Raw genomic sequence first — 16,001 nt, 5'->3', positions numbered from 1 at the left:
GACGGACGACGACAGACGACGGACGCAAAGTGATGGGAAAAGCTCACTTGGCCCTTCGGGCCAGGTGAGTTTAAAAGAAAAATGTCCCAAAAAATTAAAGAATACAGAAATGAATGGTCTCCCTCGCCTCCATATCGACCCTCACTGATCCACTATAATTTAATACATCTGGACTTGATAAAGACAATTCATTAGCATAATCGTTATTATGAAATCAACAGTAGTTTTTAGAAATTTTTATTAAAACAACTTGTAATAAAATGATTTGAAAGATTTGTGGTAGATGTAAAATTAACTGGAAGAATTTTTTCGCAGTTACTTTTTACAAAAGCTCCTGGAATTTTGCCCAGCCTTCTTCAAGAGTGTCGGCAAATCCAAGATATTTGTCACAATAAGTAGTAAGCCCATCTGCACGTTCTTTTATAAAATAACTAGCTAATTCAAGTCTTCTTTTCTTCATTCGCTCACGATCGTTCAAATCTGTTCTTTTCTCTCTTTTCTCGTGTACAGAATCTTGTTCTGGCGTTGTTACATCTTCTTTAACAATGTCTTGTGATATAACCTCCCAAGCAGCGTCGCCATCAATATGATAATCAAATGTGGTAGTATCGTCATGTAAATCCACCCGGAATAAACCAACTGAATCTGGTAATGGAAAATTGGCTGTGTTTGGATCACCACTTGGTATCGATGGATATCTAGGAATATTACCACAACATTTTTCATATAATTGAAAAAATCTAGCTAGTAACTCTAAATACTGAATTTGATACATAGTTATTTCTACGTCTTGTTTTAAATCATTTTCAATTCCTTTAGCATCTTTAAAGATATCGTCTGTGTATTCTTTATCACTGTATGCGTTTAGTCTCCCAACATTACTTCCTTGTTCATGTCCAGCCGGTTGACTTTCATATCCTGGAGGAATATAATCCGTCGTTCTAGGCTCCTCCTGATTGTAATTGAGATCATGTTTCAAAACTTGCCTATTCGGAGACTTTTCTCTTGTTTCTGTAACTGAACTTTGCCCACATCCCATAATTTAAATATATCTGAAATAAAACTTGACCTCTATAATAGACAGTGACTAACATGTTTAAATTGAAAATAAATCTTTAAAAAAAGTACAATATATATATTAAAATTCAAGAGTTAATCTAAAAATGAGGGTACTTTCTCTAAAAATGAGGGTGTTTTTTATATGGCCTTCCAAATACCGTTTCGATCCCTAACATCACTGAAGAGACATTCATTGTCGAAATCCGGATATGGTGTACTAAAGAAATATTGACACCGAATGTTTGTGGCACAACATCCTGTCCACAAGTTAACAATTTTTTTTTTGTCTGTGACGTATTAAATTTATAATAAGATCCATTTTGTTACAACCTGTGATCAATTTTATTTGGCAATCGCCAATGGCAGTCAGCAGGGTTAAAGAACATCAGTTGTTCGACCTGTTAGTCAAATGCGTTTTGTTTAAATATACTTTTTCACTCTTTTGGTCTTTTGGAAAATGTTGTTTGTGCTGTTTTTAGACCCTTCTACAACGAAATTTGTTTGACATGCACACGTATAAAAATTGCGGTTTTTATCCAACGCAGTCATAGGTTTGAACGTAGTTTTCAATTTAGACTCGTTTATATTTTTTGTTTGGGCATGTATCATATTTTCCCTCCGGTTTATGTGATCCGTTCATCCTATATATTGACTCTTAAAATTCAAGAGTTAATCTAAAAATGAGGGTACTTTCTCTAAAAATGAGGGTGCTTTTTATATGGCCTTCCAAATACCGTTTCGATCCCTAACATCACTGAAGAGACATTTATTGTCGAAATCCGGATATGGTGTACTAAAGAAATATTGACACCGAATGTTTGTGGCACAACATCCTGTCCACAAGTTAACAATTTTTTTTTTTGTCTGTGACGTATTAAATTTATAATAAGATCCATTTTGTTACAACCTGTGATCAATTTTATTTGGCAATCGCCAATGGCAGTCAGCAGGGTTAAAGAACATCAGTTGTTCGACCTGTTAGTCAAATGCGTTTTGTTTAAATATACTTTTTCACTCTTTTGGTCTTTTGGAAAATGTTGTTTGTGCTGTTTTTAGACCCTTCTACAACGAAATTTGTTTGACATGCACACGTATAAAAATTGCGGTTTTTATCCAACGCAGTCATAGGTTTGAACGTAGTTTTCAATTTAGACTCGTTTATATTTTTTGTTTGGGCATGTATCATATTTTCCCTCCGGTTTATGTGATCCGTTCATCCTATATATTGACTCTTAAAATTCAAGAGTTAATCTAAAAATGAGGGTACTTTCTCTAAAAATGAGGGTGCTTTTTATATGGCCTTCCAAATACCGTTTCGATCCCTAACATCACTGAAGAGACATTTATTGTCGAAATCCGGATATGGTGTACTAAAGAAATATTGACACCGAATGTTTGTGGCACAACATCCTGTCCACAAGTTAACAATTTTTTTTTTGTCTGTGACGTATTAAATTTATAATAAGATCCATTTTGTTACAACCTGTGATCAATTTTATTTGGCAATCGCCAATGGCAGTCAGCAGGGTTAAAGAACATCAGTTGTTCGACCTGTTAGTCAAATGCGTTTTGTTTAAATATACTTTTTCACTCTTTTGGTCTTTTGGAAAATGTTGTTTGTGCTGTTTTTAGACCCTTCTACAACGAAATTTGTTTGACATGCACACGTATAAAAATTGCGGTTTTTATCCAACGCAGTCATAGGTTTGAACGTAGTTTTCAATTTAGACTCGTTTATATTTTTTGTTTGGGCATGTATCATATTTTCCCTCCGGTTTATGTGATCCGTTCATCCTATATATTGACTCTTAAAATTCAAGAGTTAATCTAAAAATGAGGGTACTTTCTCTAAAAATGAGGGTGCTTTTTATATGGCCTTCCAAATACCGTTTCGATCCCTAACATCACTGAAGAGACATTTATTGTCGAAATCCGGATATGGTGTACTAAAGAAATATTGACACCGAATGTTTGTGGCACAACATCCTGTCCACAAGTTAACAATTTTTTTTTTGTCTGTGACGTATTAAATTTATAATAAGATCCATTTTGTTACAACCTGTGATCAATTTTATTTGGCAATCGCCAATGGCAGTCAGCAGGGTTAAAGAACATCAGTTGTTCGACCTGTTAGTCAAATGCGTTTTGTTTAAATATACTTTTTCACTCTTTTGGTCTTTTGGAAAATGTTGTTTGTGCTGTTTTTAGACCCTTCTACAACGAAATTTGTTTGACATGCACACGTATAAAAATTGCGGTTTTTATCCAACGCAGTCATAGGTTTGAACGTAGTTTTCAATTTAGACTCGTTTGTATTTTTTGTTTGGGCATGTATCATATTTTCCCTCCGGTTTATGTGATCCGTTCATCCTATATATTGACTCTTAAAATTCAAGAGTTAATCTAAAAATGAGGGTACTTTCTCTAAAAATGAGGGTGCTTTTTATATGGCCTTCCAAATACCGTTTCGATCCCTAACATCACTGAAGAGACATTTATTGTCGAAATCCGGATATGGTGTACTAAAGAAATATTGACACCGAATGTTTGTGGCACAACATCCTGTCCACAAGTTAACAATTTTTTTTTGTCTGTGACGTATTAAATTTATAATAAGATCCATTTTGTTACAACCTGTGATCAATTTTATTTGGCAATCGCCAATGGCAGTCAGCAGGGTTAAAGAACATCAGTTGTTCGACCTGTTAGTCAAATGCGTTTTGTTTAAATATACTTTTTCACTCTTTTGGTCTTTTGGAAAATGTTGTTTGTGCTGTTTTTAGACCCTTCTACAACGAAATTTGTTTGACATGCACACGTATAAAAATTGCGGTTTTTATCCAACGCAGTCATAGGTTTGAACGTAGTTTTCAATTTAGACTCGTTTATATTTTTTGTTTGGGCATGTATCATATTTTCCCTCCGGTTTATGTGATCCGTTCATCCTATATATTGACTCTTAAAATTCAAGAGTTAATCTAAAAATGAGGGTACTTTCTCTAAAAATGAGGGTGCTTTTTATATGGCCTTCCAAATACCGTTTCGATCCCTAACATCACTGAAGAGACATTTATTGTCGAAATCCGGATATGGTGTACTAAAGAAATATTGACACCGAATGTTTGTGGCACAACATCCTGTCCACAAGTTAACAATTTTTTTTTTGTCTGTGACGTATTAAATTTATAATAAGATCCATTTTGTTACAACCTGTGATCAATTTTATTTGGCAATCGCCAATGGCAGTCAGCAGGGTTAAAGAACATCAGTTGTTCGACCTGTTAGTCAAATGCGTTTTGTTTAAATATACTTTTTCACTCTTTTGGTCTTTTGGAAAATGTTGTTTGTGCTGTTTTTAGACCCTTCTACAACGAAATTTGTTTGACATGCACACGTATAAAAATTGCGGTTTTTATCCAACGCAGTCATAGGTTTGAACGTAGTTTTCAATTTAGACTCGTTTATATTTTTTGTTTGGGCATGTATCATATTTTCCCTCCGGTTTATGTGATCCGTTCATCCTATATATTGACTCTTAAAATTCAAGAGTTAATCTAAAAATGAGGGTACTTTCTCTAAAAATGAGGGTGCTTTTTATATGGCCTTCCAAATACCGTTTCGATCCCTAACATCACTGAAGAGACATTTATTGTCGAAATCCGGATATGGTGTACTAAAGAAATATTGACACCGAATGTTTGTGGCACAACATCCTGTCCACAAGTTAACAATTTTTTTTTTGTCTGTGACGTATTAAATTTATAATAAGATCCATTTTGTTACAACCTGTGATCAATTTTATTTGGCAATCGCCAATGGCAGTCAGCAGGGTTAAAGAACATCAGTTGTTCGACCTGTTAGTCAAATGCGTTTTGTTTAAATATACTTTTTCACTCTTTTGGTCTTTTGGAAAATGTTGTTTGTGCTGTTTTTAGACCCTTCTACAACGAAATTTGTTTGACATGCACACGTATAAAAATTGCGGTTTTTATCCAACGCAGTCATAGGTTTGAACGTAGTTTTCAATTTAGACTCGTTTATATTTTTTGTTTGGGCATGTATCATATTTTCCCTCCGGTTTATGTGATCCGTTCATCCTATATATTGACTCTTAAAATTCAAGAGTTAATCTAAAAATGAGGGTACTTTCTCTAAAAATGAGGGTGCTTTTTATATGGCCTTCCAAATACCGTTTCGATCCCTAACATCACTGAAGAGACATTTATTGTCGAAATCCGGATATGGTGTACTAAAGAAATATTGACACCGAATGTTTGTGGCACAACATCCTGTCCACAAGTTAACAATTTTTTTTTTTTTGTCTGTGACGTATTAAATTTATAATAAGATCAATTTTGTTACAACCTGTGATCAATTTTATTTGGCAATCGCCAATGGCAGTCAGCAGGGTTAAAGAACATCAGTTGTTCGACCTGTTAGTCAAATGCGTTTTGTTTAAATATACTTTTTCACTCTTTTGGTCTTTTGGAAAATGTTGTTTGTGCTGTTTTTAGACCCTTCTACAACGAAATTTGTTTGACATGCACACGTATAAAAATTGCGGTTTTTATCCAACGCAGTCATAGGTTTGAACGTAGTTTTCAATTTAGACTCGTTTATATTTTTTGTTTGGGCATGTATCATATTTTCCCTCCGGTTTATGTGATCCGTTCATCCTATATATTGACTCTTAAAATTCAAGAGTTAATCTAAAAATGAGGGTACTTTCTCTAAAAATGAGGGTGCTTTTTATATGGCCTTCCAAATACCGTTTCGATCCCTAACATCACTGAAGAGACATTTATTGTCGAAATCCGGATATGGTGTACTAAAGAAATATTGACACCGAATGTTTGTGGCACAACATCCTGTCCACAAGTTAACAATTTTTTTTTTTTTGTCTGTGACGTATTAAATTTATAATAAGATCAATTTTGTTACAACCTGTGATCAATTTTATTTGGCAATCGCCAATGGCAGTCAGCAGGGTTAAAGAACATCAGTTGTTCGACCTGTTAGTCAAATGCGTTTTGTTTAAATATACTTTTTCACTCTTTTGGTCTTTTGGAAAATGTTGTTTGTGCTGTTTTTAGACCCTTCTACAACGAAATTTGTTTGACATGCACACGTATAAAAATTGCGGTTTTTATCCAACGCAGTCATAGGTTTGAACGTAGTTTTCAATTTAGACTCGTTTATATATATATATATATATATATAACTGGCTGCAGTCATTTTACATATAGCGAGCCTTTTACAGATTTTATATGACATAATATAGCATAATCATAATACATGTTAAAATTCCTTAATTCTAGCTCACCTGGCCCTATGGTTTGTCATCATTTGACACCATTGGTTGTCGTCTGTCAACGTCGTAAAACGTTTAGAAAAATATTTTCCCATGAATCATTTAGTCCAAAATCAGAAAATAGTTTAACTTGAAGATCCGTGGGGTTTTAAGTATAAAATTTGTATTTTCGAATCACTTTTTTTTTTTTTTTTTTTATGTCGGAACCTTTTATAGCCGATTATACGGTGCAAGTTTTTCTCATTGTTGAAGGCCGTACGGTTGCCTATAATTGCTTACATTCATTTCATCTGGACTTTGCTTGATAGATGTCTCATTGGAAATTAAACTTCATCTCCTTGTTTTTAAATAGCAAAAAATGATAAGCGTTACCGTAACAAAAATTTATGAAGACAGGTGAGCGATTATAACTCTTATGAGCCTTTTGTTGCTCATTTTGTTTTAGACCAGAGCTCTATCAAAATGTGATATGGACTGTTTACTTCTCAGCCAGTATACTAGCCTGGTTTCATAAAATATGTGCAATAGCAATGAAAAAATTTATATATAAACAGGTCTATAAATGTTTAAAAAATGAACTTGAAGCTTGACGACGGTACGCTTTTTTGTCCGTTTCACTCTGCAAATTGAAACATTTTTTTTTTTCTACTGAAAAACGTTTTCGGTGACCCAATATAAAAAATGACCTTTTAGTGACAAAAAAATATTTTCGCCGATTGTCGACGCACATTCTATATTTTCATACATCTGTTCACAATTTTTTAATTGAACATATCCCTGACATATCCCTGGTATCATTTGGGCATGAATATCCCCCCTAATATAGATATTCCGATTAGCTTCAACAAGTTCTTATACTAAATGCAACCCAAATTTTTTTTAAATCCAAAAATCTGCCCAATAATGGTTACTTCACCTTAAATTACATCTACATATTTTAAATGTCTTTTAATACTTACATGTTCAAGTTTATAAGAGATCCATCTACACTTCAACTCGTCTTTTGGCAATACAGAACGGTCTAATTGTTAACTTATTGACATTTTAGCAGTATGCAATAGTCAACAAAGAATTTAAAAAAAACATTTCGCAAGTATTGATATAATTTAATGACCCAGATCGATAATGTGTTATCAAATTTTTTAATGTAAATACTTATTATGACGAGTTGCTACAACAAACCAGAAAGCGAGTGTAATTTTGGTTAGACAAAGGTTAAAAAATGGTATACAGTCATATACATTTGCAATCCGTCTCTAAAATTTTAAAGTAAAATCTGACAAGTCTTTTTTAATGAAATTTTACTTCAGGTAATCAGGAAGTCAGCTATTTTACAATCTAATTAAAAACCCACGGGACATATCAGAAAACGGGAGCGATGAGAGATCGGTTTTTAATTAGATTGGCTATTTTAAAGTTGGATTTTTTTTTACAAAGGTCGATTAAGGAAGTATAATTACATGAATTCACAAGGAGCAATATGACTGTGGGAAGCTAGTTAAAGAGAACAGCTAAATTATTTGGAAGAGTCAACTTTGCCTGAGAGAGTTAGAGCCTTAGTTTCTTCTATTTAAGACAAGTATGTTGTAAATCATGACGTTACCCGGAAGCACATGCTACTGTGTCTGAAACCTTCAACAATTTACACCCCTCCAACTGTGGTATCGACAAATGCTGTATAGTGAATGAAAATAACACTTTATATAAATTCAGTGCGTCCGACGCACTTTTGTGTAATCAACGTTCACCATGCAGGAATGATAAACTTCATAAAAAAACATGCATGTTGAAATAATTAAGAGGAGAATACAAATGCTTGCATATATAAGTAAATAATATAGAAGTATTAGATCATTTTCGATATTGCTAATTTTTGAATGCTCGGTCTCAAAAGGAAATTTCAAAGTTTTGTCCAGATCTAATATCTTTTTAAAATGCATCACGAAGGGTTTCTTTCCTTTTTAATTGCATCTTGTAAGTGATATATCAATTTTGAATTGATATAATACAAACAGATTGTTATAACGTTTATGATATTAGAGTTTGACGTTTTCAAGCGCAAAAATCCAAACAGAATAGTTCATTATGTCATTATTGTCCAATGAAAAATAAGTATGAAAAAGTACGGAGAAAATGATGATAATACTATTATAATTGGTGAAACTATTGACTGGCAAATACTGTGTTGAATAAAATAGCACAACTATTTCATTAAATTCTGTATAGAACTAGAGGCTCTAAAGAGCCTGCATGTGTCGCTCACCTTGGTCTATGTGCATTTCAAACAAAGGACACAGATGGATTCATGACAAGATTGTGTTTTGGTGATGGCCAGTGATGTGTTTGTAAATCTTACATTACTGGAAATTCTTGCTGCTTACAATTATTTCTATCTATAAAGAACTTAGCCAGTGGAAAATATTTTGTAAAAATTTACAAAATTTATAAAAATCATTAAAAATTGACTTTTAAAGGCAATGCTTTGGTTTCAAAGATATATATGAGCCAAAAACTGCACTTTACCTTATGCACTATTTTTTGCCATGTCGGCCATCTTGGTTCGCGGGCTGCGTCATCGGACACAATTTGTATACTATAATGATGATTGAGGATAAGTTTGGTAAAATATGTCGTAGTATTTTCAGAGGAGAAGATTTTTGTAAAAGATTACAAAAATTTACAAAAAATCACTATAAAGGGCAATAACTCCGTGAGTGGTCAATTGACCATTTTGGTCATGTTGACTTATTTGTAGATCTTACTTTGCTGAACATTATTGCTGTTTACAGTTTGTCACTATCTATAATAATATTCAAGATAATGACCAAAAACTGCAAAATTTCCATAAAATTACCAATTCAGGGACAGCAACCTAACAACATGTTGTCCGATTTATCTGAAAATTTCAGGGCAGATATATCTTGACCTGATAAACAATTATACTTCCGTCTGGTTTGCTCTAAATGCCTTGGTTTCAGAGATATAAGCCAAAATTTACATTTATCCCCTATGTTCTATTTTTAGCCATGGCAGCCATCTTGGTTGGTTGGCCGGGTCACCGGACTCATTTTTCAAACTAGATACCCCAACACGGGGGGTCAACTCCCTATTATTGGGTATACGGGGATGTGCCAAAAATATGGGTCATAATTTTGCGATATTTTATATAAAAATGACCCTTCTTATTAAAGTCATAAGAAACCTCAAATAAAAAAAAATAATGCATATGTTTTTTTATAACTCAATGGATAGTTTTCATTATAAAACTTATGTACATATACTTTTTTCTGAAGAAAATTCTTTAATTTATTCATATTTAGAAGAAGTTTTCTTTATTTTAATTGCTTGCTTTCAGCAACCAATTCCCCCGACATATTTTCCGTATGCAAAGTGACCTCAGTGTGACCCATCTCGTAAAAATCCGGTGATCACAATACGCATGGATGTCCTCAAAATAAACTATTATCTGAATTCACATGTTAAACACGTGCTCTCTTTCCATGCTTTTTTGTTTATTTTTTGTCGATTGTTGACAAAAAGGTGACCATCGTTAAACTTCGGCTTCAAAACACGAACTTTAATTACCTGCCATATTTACACAACAACACTGACCGATTGAAAAAAAAAATTGACGATTATACGAAATTTACACGAAAAAAATGATAAATTCGTGCACAGAAGACTAAGTTTATGATGTGTGTTAGCATTGGTTCAAGAATTGGAAGAACATAATTTTTCACCGGTCACTCGTTTCTTATGACTTTAATGAAATCCTATATTAAAATGCATTTACGTTTGATAACTGTATATTGATTTGGGGAATTATCTACATATCATACATAAATATGCTATTGAGAATGTCAATTCATATATAAAAAATTAAAGGTAGCTGGTATATTTATCTCGAGATATTTATGAATTATGAGTGATGATGAGTTAGTGCTTATATAAGCATGGGTCATATTTTAATATTGTATTTCAGTATAGGTCATTCTTTCTTAGATATTTATATAACTATAGGTACTGAGTTTCAGTGAATGTTATATCAAAATGGGTACGTTTTTTGAGGCAAAAATGGCACAACCCTACCAAAAAAATATCGAAGTTTGAACATCACTCAAGGGACATTAACTATTTGTACATGGTGAATGGTGAATAAATTACGAATTACTATTTTCTTTTCATATTTGATCATATTTCATACGGACAGTTATCTGTAATCTGTAATCGAATTTCTGCCAATCAAGGCACACCTCCGTATAGAGGAAAGTAGTTCCGTTAATGAAATTCCTCCACCAATATATGTACACAGGTAAATTCACTGTTCACAATAGTCATACACAAGGTTATCTTATTTAACATACATGTTTACGCCACGACAGTGTTAAAAATATTTCAAATGCAATTAAAATGGTAAAAACTAATTTTAAAATAAGTTAAAAATAAGTTACAATAGAGACAATAAGTATATATAAAAAAATTTTTTTTTAGCACTGTTAAAAAGAAAAAAAGAGGAAAGTTTATAAGTGCAATCCGTAAAAAATTTAATAGACTTTAAAACTACTAAAAGAGGGAGATCCATGTGTACCCCAACATGTATATATTACAGCTAAAATGATTTCACAGTTCTTCATTTTCTGTTTGCTTTTGTATCAGTTTTTGTCAACACATCATAGCGCTTGGAATGAAGTGTATATATAACAGTTGGCGACATAGCGGTACCAAGTGATTACCGACTCTATCTTCAACATCCTGGCACATCTTCTTTGGTAGGTAATGATAAGGATTAATGATTAATGTTATTAAATCAATAGGAGTTTGCAGGCTCTCTCTTGCTAAGACCAGACTACCTTCGTGTAGAATTTTGACGATAAGGGATGACCTTATTTGTGAAGTTGTTTCACACAATAATATAAAATGTTCAATGGTTTCGTCAGCTTTATTACATAGTCTACACATAGGATTTGTTGCATAGTTTGAATACTCTGCTTTATTAGATTGTAGTATGTAGGTTCCCGTAACAAATTTAGTGCAGATTGACAGTTTCTTGATCTCCGTTATATTTGCACTTGTTGTTTTAAGTAAAGGATGAATTCTGCCAATGTCATATTCACAATTAAGATATTTTATGCGAGATCGAAGACGCATGTATTTCAACTACAATTAATCATTAAACTTATTCAGATGAAGGAAGTTTGTATTTCAACCCAAACGAATGAGTAAACAAACTTTGTCGATTGAGATCGTACGCAACATCATCATTACAGCTTCCTGGCAATATAACACACTAATCAGTCTAACGGATTATAATATGTGTGATTCATAATACACATGTCTGGATAACATTCCTTTATTACTAAGAACGGACATCAGAAGCGTGAACGTTCAAATAGTAAGTATATATTTACATTTTAACTGTCCATATACTATTAGTGACATTAGTGTTAGTGACCTAATACGATATACAGATAAAGGTAAATATAGGTTCAGTCAAACCTTTTGGAAATTATTATTCAACTTGACATTTTTGTTTTGTTTTCAGGATGAGAACCTATTATCAATTGAAATCCTCGTTTGTCATTACTAAAATTCTGACCTCGATAATTTCCGGGCGCATACGACACCTTTTTTGCGGGGCTTATGACTTTTGTACCAATTTTGAAATTCCAAATATTAATGTTTTCATTTGCGCCTAAGCCAAGGTTTCATTGCACTAATTAATAATTTTTCATTACGCCAATTATTAATTTTTCATTGCGCCAATTGAATTTGAACAGGTAAGATCTTTTTACACTATAAATAAAAACAAACAACGACCCTGAATCGATTAACTCGCACAACCACCGAATATTTTCAATTTTATTGATGGCATACCGTAAGAAAATCAATATACAACATATCCAGACATTTTCAAAAGATTCATTGAAAGACCAACCCCCGGAATCCCTCTTTCTGGTTCCGCCACTTAGATAACAACGTTTGTAAAATTTATTGCTCTTGACATTTTTATAGCAGCCGGAAAAAAACATGATGATGTGAGTAAAAAAATAACTTAGTTAGTGAAAAGTATCGGATGTATGGTAGAAAGGATATCACAAGGTCGCATTTCATCAGACATGTTACATACAAATACTCAGACGTCTTGTGCTTTTCACGACTCAGTCAAACTGTTACTACATGTATTTTATTTTTTATATATTGCTGTTTTACTTGTCAATGCTTGTATTATAGTTATGGAAACTTTTACAAAAAACTCCCAATTCGAGCAAGGGACAGGCTGAAGGGGAACAAATTTTGTTGTTATGCATATATTTCATAATTTGTGTTCACCTGAGTCAAACAAGTTGAAATTGGCGCAATTATGACGCCTGCATGGCAATTGCTTTTTCATTATAAAGTCGAAGATCAGAGGGCAATGAATTTAATAGACATTATCGAGTTTATTGAAATATTTCGGGTTTTTTCCTAATCAAATTACTCAGAACAGCCTTACCTTCGTCGATATCTTACTCAATACTGCATGTTAAACACATTTAAGGGCATACGATACAGTTTTGACAAAAATTCCATATAGACTTTTTTCCTGATTAAATCAAATATGAAATAAAAAATATTCCTTCATGAGCTACTTTTTGAGTAAAATGAGGTCGACATTTTGTTTATTTGCTCAAAATTCGGATTTGTGGCCGTATTTTCTCTTTCAAAAGAAAGACATAACTTTTTTGTTTGTTTTGAAAGATAAACACGAATTGTTTTTTGTTAAATAATTTGGATTTTCTGTATTTTATAAGTATCCTAAACATTTACACATTTTTTATTCAGAAATAACTCGTGAATGTAGAAAAAAACATAATTTTTTGCTGTATATTTATCAAATTAAAAAAAACAAACGTTTTCATGAAAATTGGCACACATTATCTTCTCGTGTAATCAAACCAAATGGCATTTTAAAAAAGGGGGTCCATGAACTCGTTTTATAAGTTAAGAGCATACGATACAGTTTTGAGCCCGTATTTGAATTTTGATGACAATCTGCATGTAGGCTATTTTTCACCTGATTAAATCAAATATGTAATAAAAAATATAACTTCATGTGCTACTTTTTGCTAATTTACGGTCTTCAGTTACACAAAATCGTGCTCAATAAACAGAATTGAGAGGGAGTGTGAGTTATTATTCATATTATGAATTATAGATAGGAAGTTATGTTTAAAGATACTAGTAAAAAAATATTTAACAAACAAGTGTGTATTATTTAGTGTAAAAAGAAGATAAGATGACTCGAACAACAGCTTTCATTTTTATTTCAACAGCCAAGCACACGTCTTTCTATAACATAAGTGTATTTATAAACAATAATGCATATTTTCTTAATTTCAGATATCAATATGAATATGAATGACGTGCCGTCAGATATTATATTGGAAATTTTCACCTACCTACCGCAGCCTGTCTTAGTCGCCACCATTAGACTTGTTTGTCACAGATGGAACGAACTGTCGTCTGCTCCAGGTTTATGGCACCAACTTAATTTGTACCACTCTTCAATATTTCTATCGGCGTCTAAACACAAATTGGATGCTTTGCTGCAAAAAATAGGTCATCATGTTAAAGCCCTTAAAACCAGAGTTCCGTGTGTTTATACAAAGTTTGGACCGAGGTTCTTTACAGATTTAAAATCTTTGCATATCAGAATGTATGATAATGATGACATTGAAAAGTTTGAAGATATTATCGACTGTTTTAAAGATCTGGAGACATTTAAACTTGACGTATCAACTTTTGAAAGATTAACTAGTATAATTTCAATTGTCAAGCGACTCACAAATCTTCGAAAGTTTCATTTGCGCCATTTCTTTTGCAATCATTCTTCAAATCTCAAATTGATGCCTCATGTTTTTCAAGTTTTATTTCAAAATACAAAATTACTAACCCATGTCACACTGAGTTGTGGAGATATTTATTTGGATTTAGCCATTCAAACTTTATCTGAGAAAAATCCTAATTTAGTGGAGTTAAATTTGAACAGATGCAGTGGCCTTACTAGTACTGCATTCACAAGATTACAGTTTTCTAAACTGAGGTCACTTGTTCTCGATCGAACACCTGTTGATGATCAGGCCTTAAAACTTGTAGCGGAAAATTCGCCTTACTTAGAAACTCTTTCGATTTCTAAATGTAGGAATGTTACAGACAAAGGACTGTATTATATCGGTATGAAATGCATACGGCTCCGAAAAATAACAATCAATATGTATTCATCGGGCCTTGATCAGTGTTGTCAAGTGACCAATTCAGGTCTTCTAAGCGTTGCCGAGGGATGCAGTGATTTGCGACAAATAATAGGAAACTACCACCCATATATTAATGGTGATATTTTTTCCAATATAAGCCAGTTGTGTTCGAATATACAAGTTCTAGAATTTGAAAAGATTAACAGCGTGACAGACGTGGCTCTTATTGCCATATCAACACATTGTACAGTATTACAATGTGTAAATTTCAGTGAATGTGAAGGTGTTAGTGGTTCTGGTGTGAGCAGTTTTCTTCTAAACTGTAAATGGCTGAAGCAAGCGAAGTTTAATTCATGCATGGATGTTGCTAACATTTCACTAGGTTCCACTATATGCCAAGAATATTACGACACACAGAGATCAGAACAATGTGGAAATAGTTTGACAAAATCTCACTCATATATACAAGTATTGCATTTTCGATATTGCAAATATTTGACTGCTAAATCTCTAATAGAAATTTCACAGTTTTGTCCAGATTTAAATGAATTACGAATAGCCGGATGGACTGCTGCTTCTGATACAGACGATGCGTTAGTACGACTTTTAACTAGCTGTCCCAACCTTCAGTTACTTTTATGTTCAGGTATTCAAGATACAGAGGAAACAAATTTCACATCCAGAACCATAGAAGCAATAGCCAACTATGGACACAATTTAAAGCAGCTTCACTTTTCATTAAACTATTTTATCACAATCGATGACCTACAAAAGGTATTGTCTATGTGCAGCAACCTTGAGCAAGTAACTTTCTATGTAAACGAAAACACCACACTGTATTTCAGAGACATTGAGCTTCTAATTGCCAATTGTGATACGAAAAAGATTGGTCTCAATTCTTATAAACGTTTGATGACAACATGCTGTCAGATTTCTATTAAAAACTGACCATTTTTTTCTGTTCTGCATGTATCCGACACGTTGCACATTCGTATTCGTCTGGGTCAACACAACTTTTCTATACATATATCTGTGAACCACGATTTCCCGAGGATTACAAGAACAAATTAATATCCCAAGGACAATCTAATTTAATTACAATGTATTATAGATCTCTGATTTCGTTATACTACATATGTAGTAAAACGAAATCAGATATACCGGTATATATTTTAAATACTAGTAATTATTGTTTCGTTTTTCTATTTTTAGCCATGGGGTTGTCAGTTTATTTTCAATCTACGAGTTTGACTGTCCTTTTGGTATCGCGTCCCTCTTTTCAGTCAGAAGTATCTCGGGACTTACTTCAGCAAGGTATAAAATAAACCTCATCCATTAAGCAATACCATACATATGATTTGAATGAGAAATATCCTAAACCTTATTTCAGTGAGAAA

The 16,001-nt window shown here is 33.0% G+C and overlaps 2 protein-coding genes across 3 annotated transcripts; one reads left to right on the top strand and one right to left on the bottom strand.

The window, feature by feature from the left end:
* Positions 1-220: 220 nt before the first annotated feature.
* On the bottom strand, positions 221-13,919 carry LOC134715062 (uncharacterized). 2 transcript variants are annotated; one of them, XM_063576926.1, is made up of 2 exons: positions 13,810-13,919; positions 221-1,052 (listed from the first exon to the last, which is right to left on the bottom strand). In XM_063576926.1, the coding sequence occupies exon 2, from the start codon at positions 1,037-1,039 to the stop codon at positions 323-325; it is 717 nt and encodes a 238-aa protein (XP_063432996.1). In that variant the 5' UTR covers positions 1,040-1,052; positions 13,810-13,919; the 3' UTR covers positions 221-322. The 2 variants fall into 2 exon arrangements, with proteins under 2 accessions (XP_063432996.1, XP_063432995.1); XM_063576925.1 differs by lacking the exon at positions 13,810-13,919 and adding an exon at positions 7,330-7,474.
* On the top strand, positions 11,511-15,558 carry LOC134715061 (uncharacterized). Its single transcript, XM_063576924.1, has 2 exons — positions 11,511-11,762; positions 13,751-15,558. The coding sequence occupies exon 2, from the start codon at positions 13,759-13,761 to the stop codon at positions 15,550-15,552; it is 1,794 nt and encodes a 597-aa protein (XP_063432994.1). The 5' UTR covers positions 11,511-11,762; positions 13,751-13,758; the 3' UTR covers positions 15,553-15,558.
* Positions 15,559-16,001: the final 443 nt, after the last annotated feature.

Source organism: Mytilus trossulus, chromosome 4, assembly GCF_036588685.1.
Source record: "Mytilus trossulus isolate FHL-02 chromosome 4, PNRI_Mtr1.1.1.hap1, whole genome shotgun sequence".
In the NCBI taxonomy this organism is placed as follows: Eukaryota; Metazoa; Mollusca; class Bivalvia; order Mytilida; family Mytilidae; genus Mytilus; species Mytilus trossulus.
This window is presented reverse-complemented; position numbering and strand designations above follow the sequence as displayed.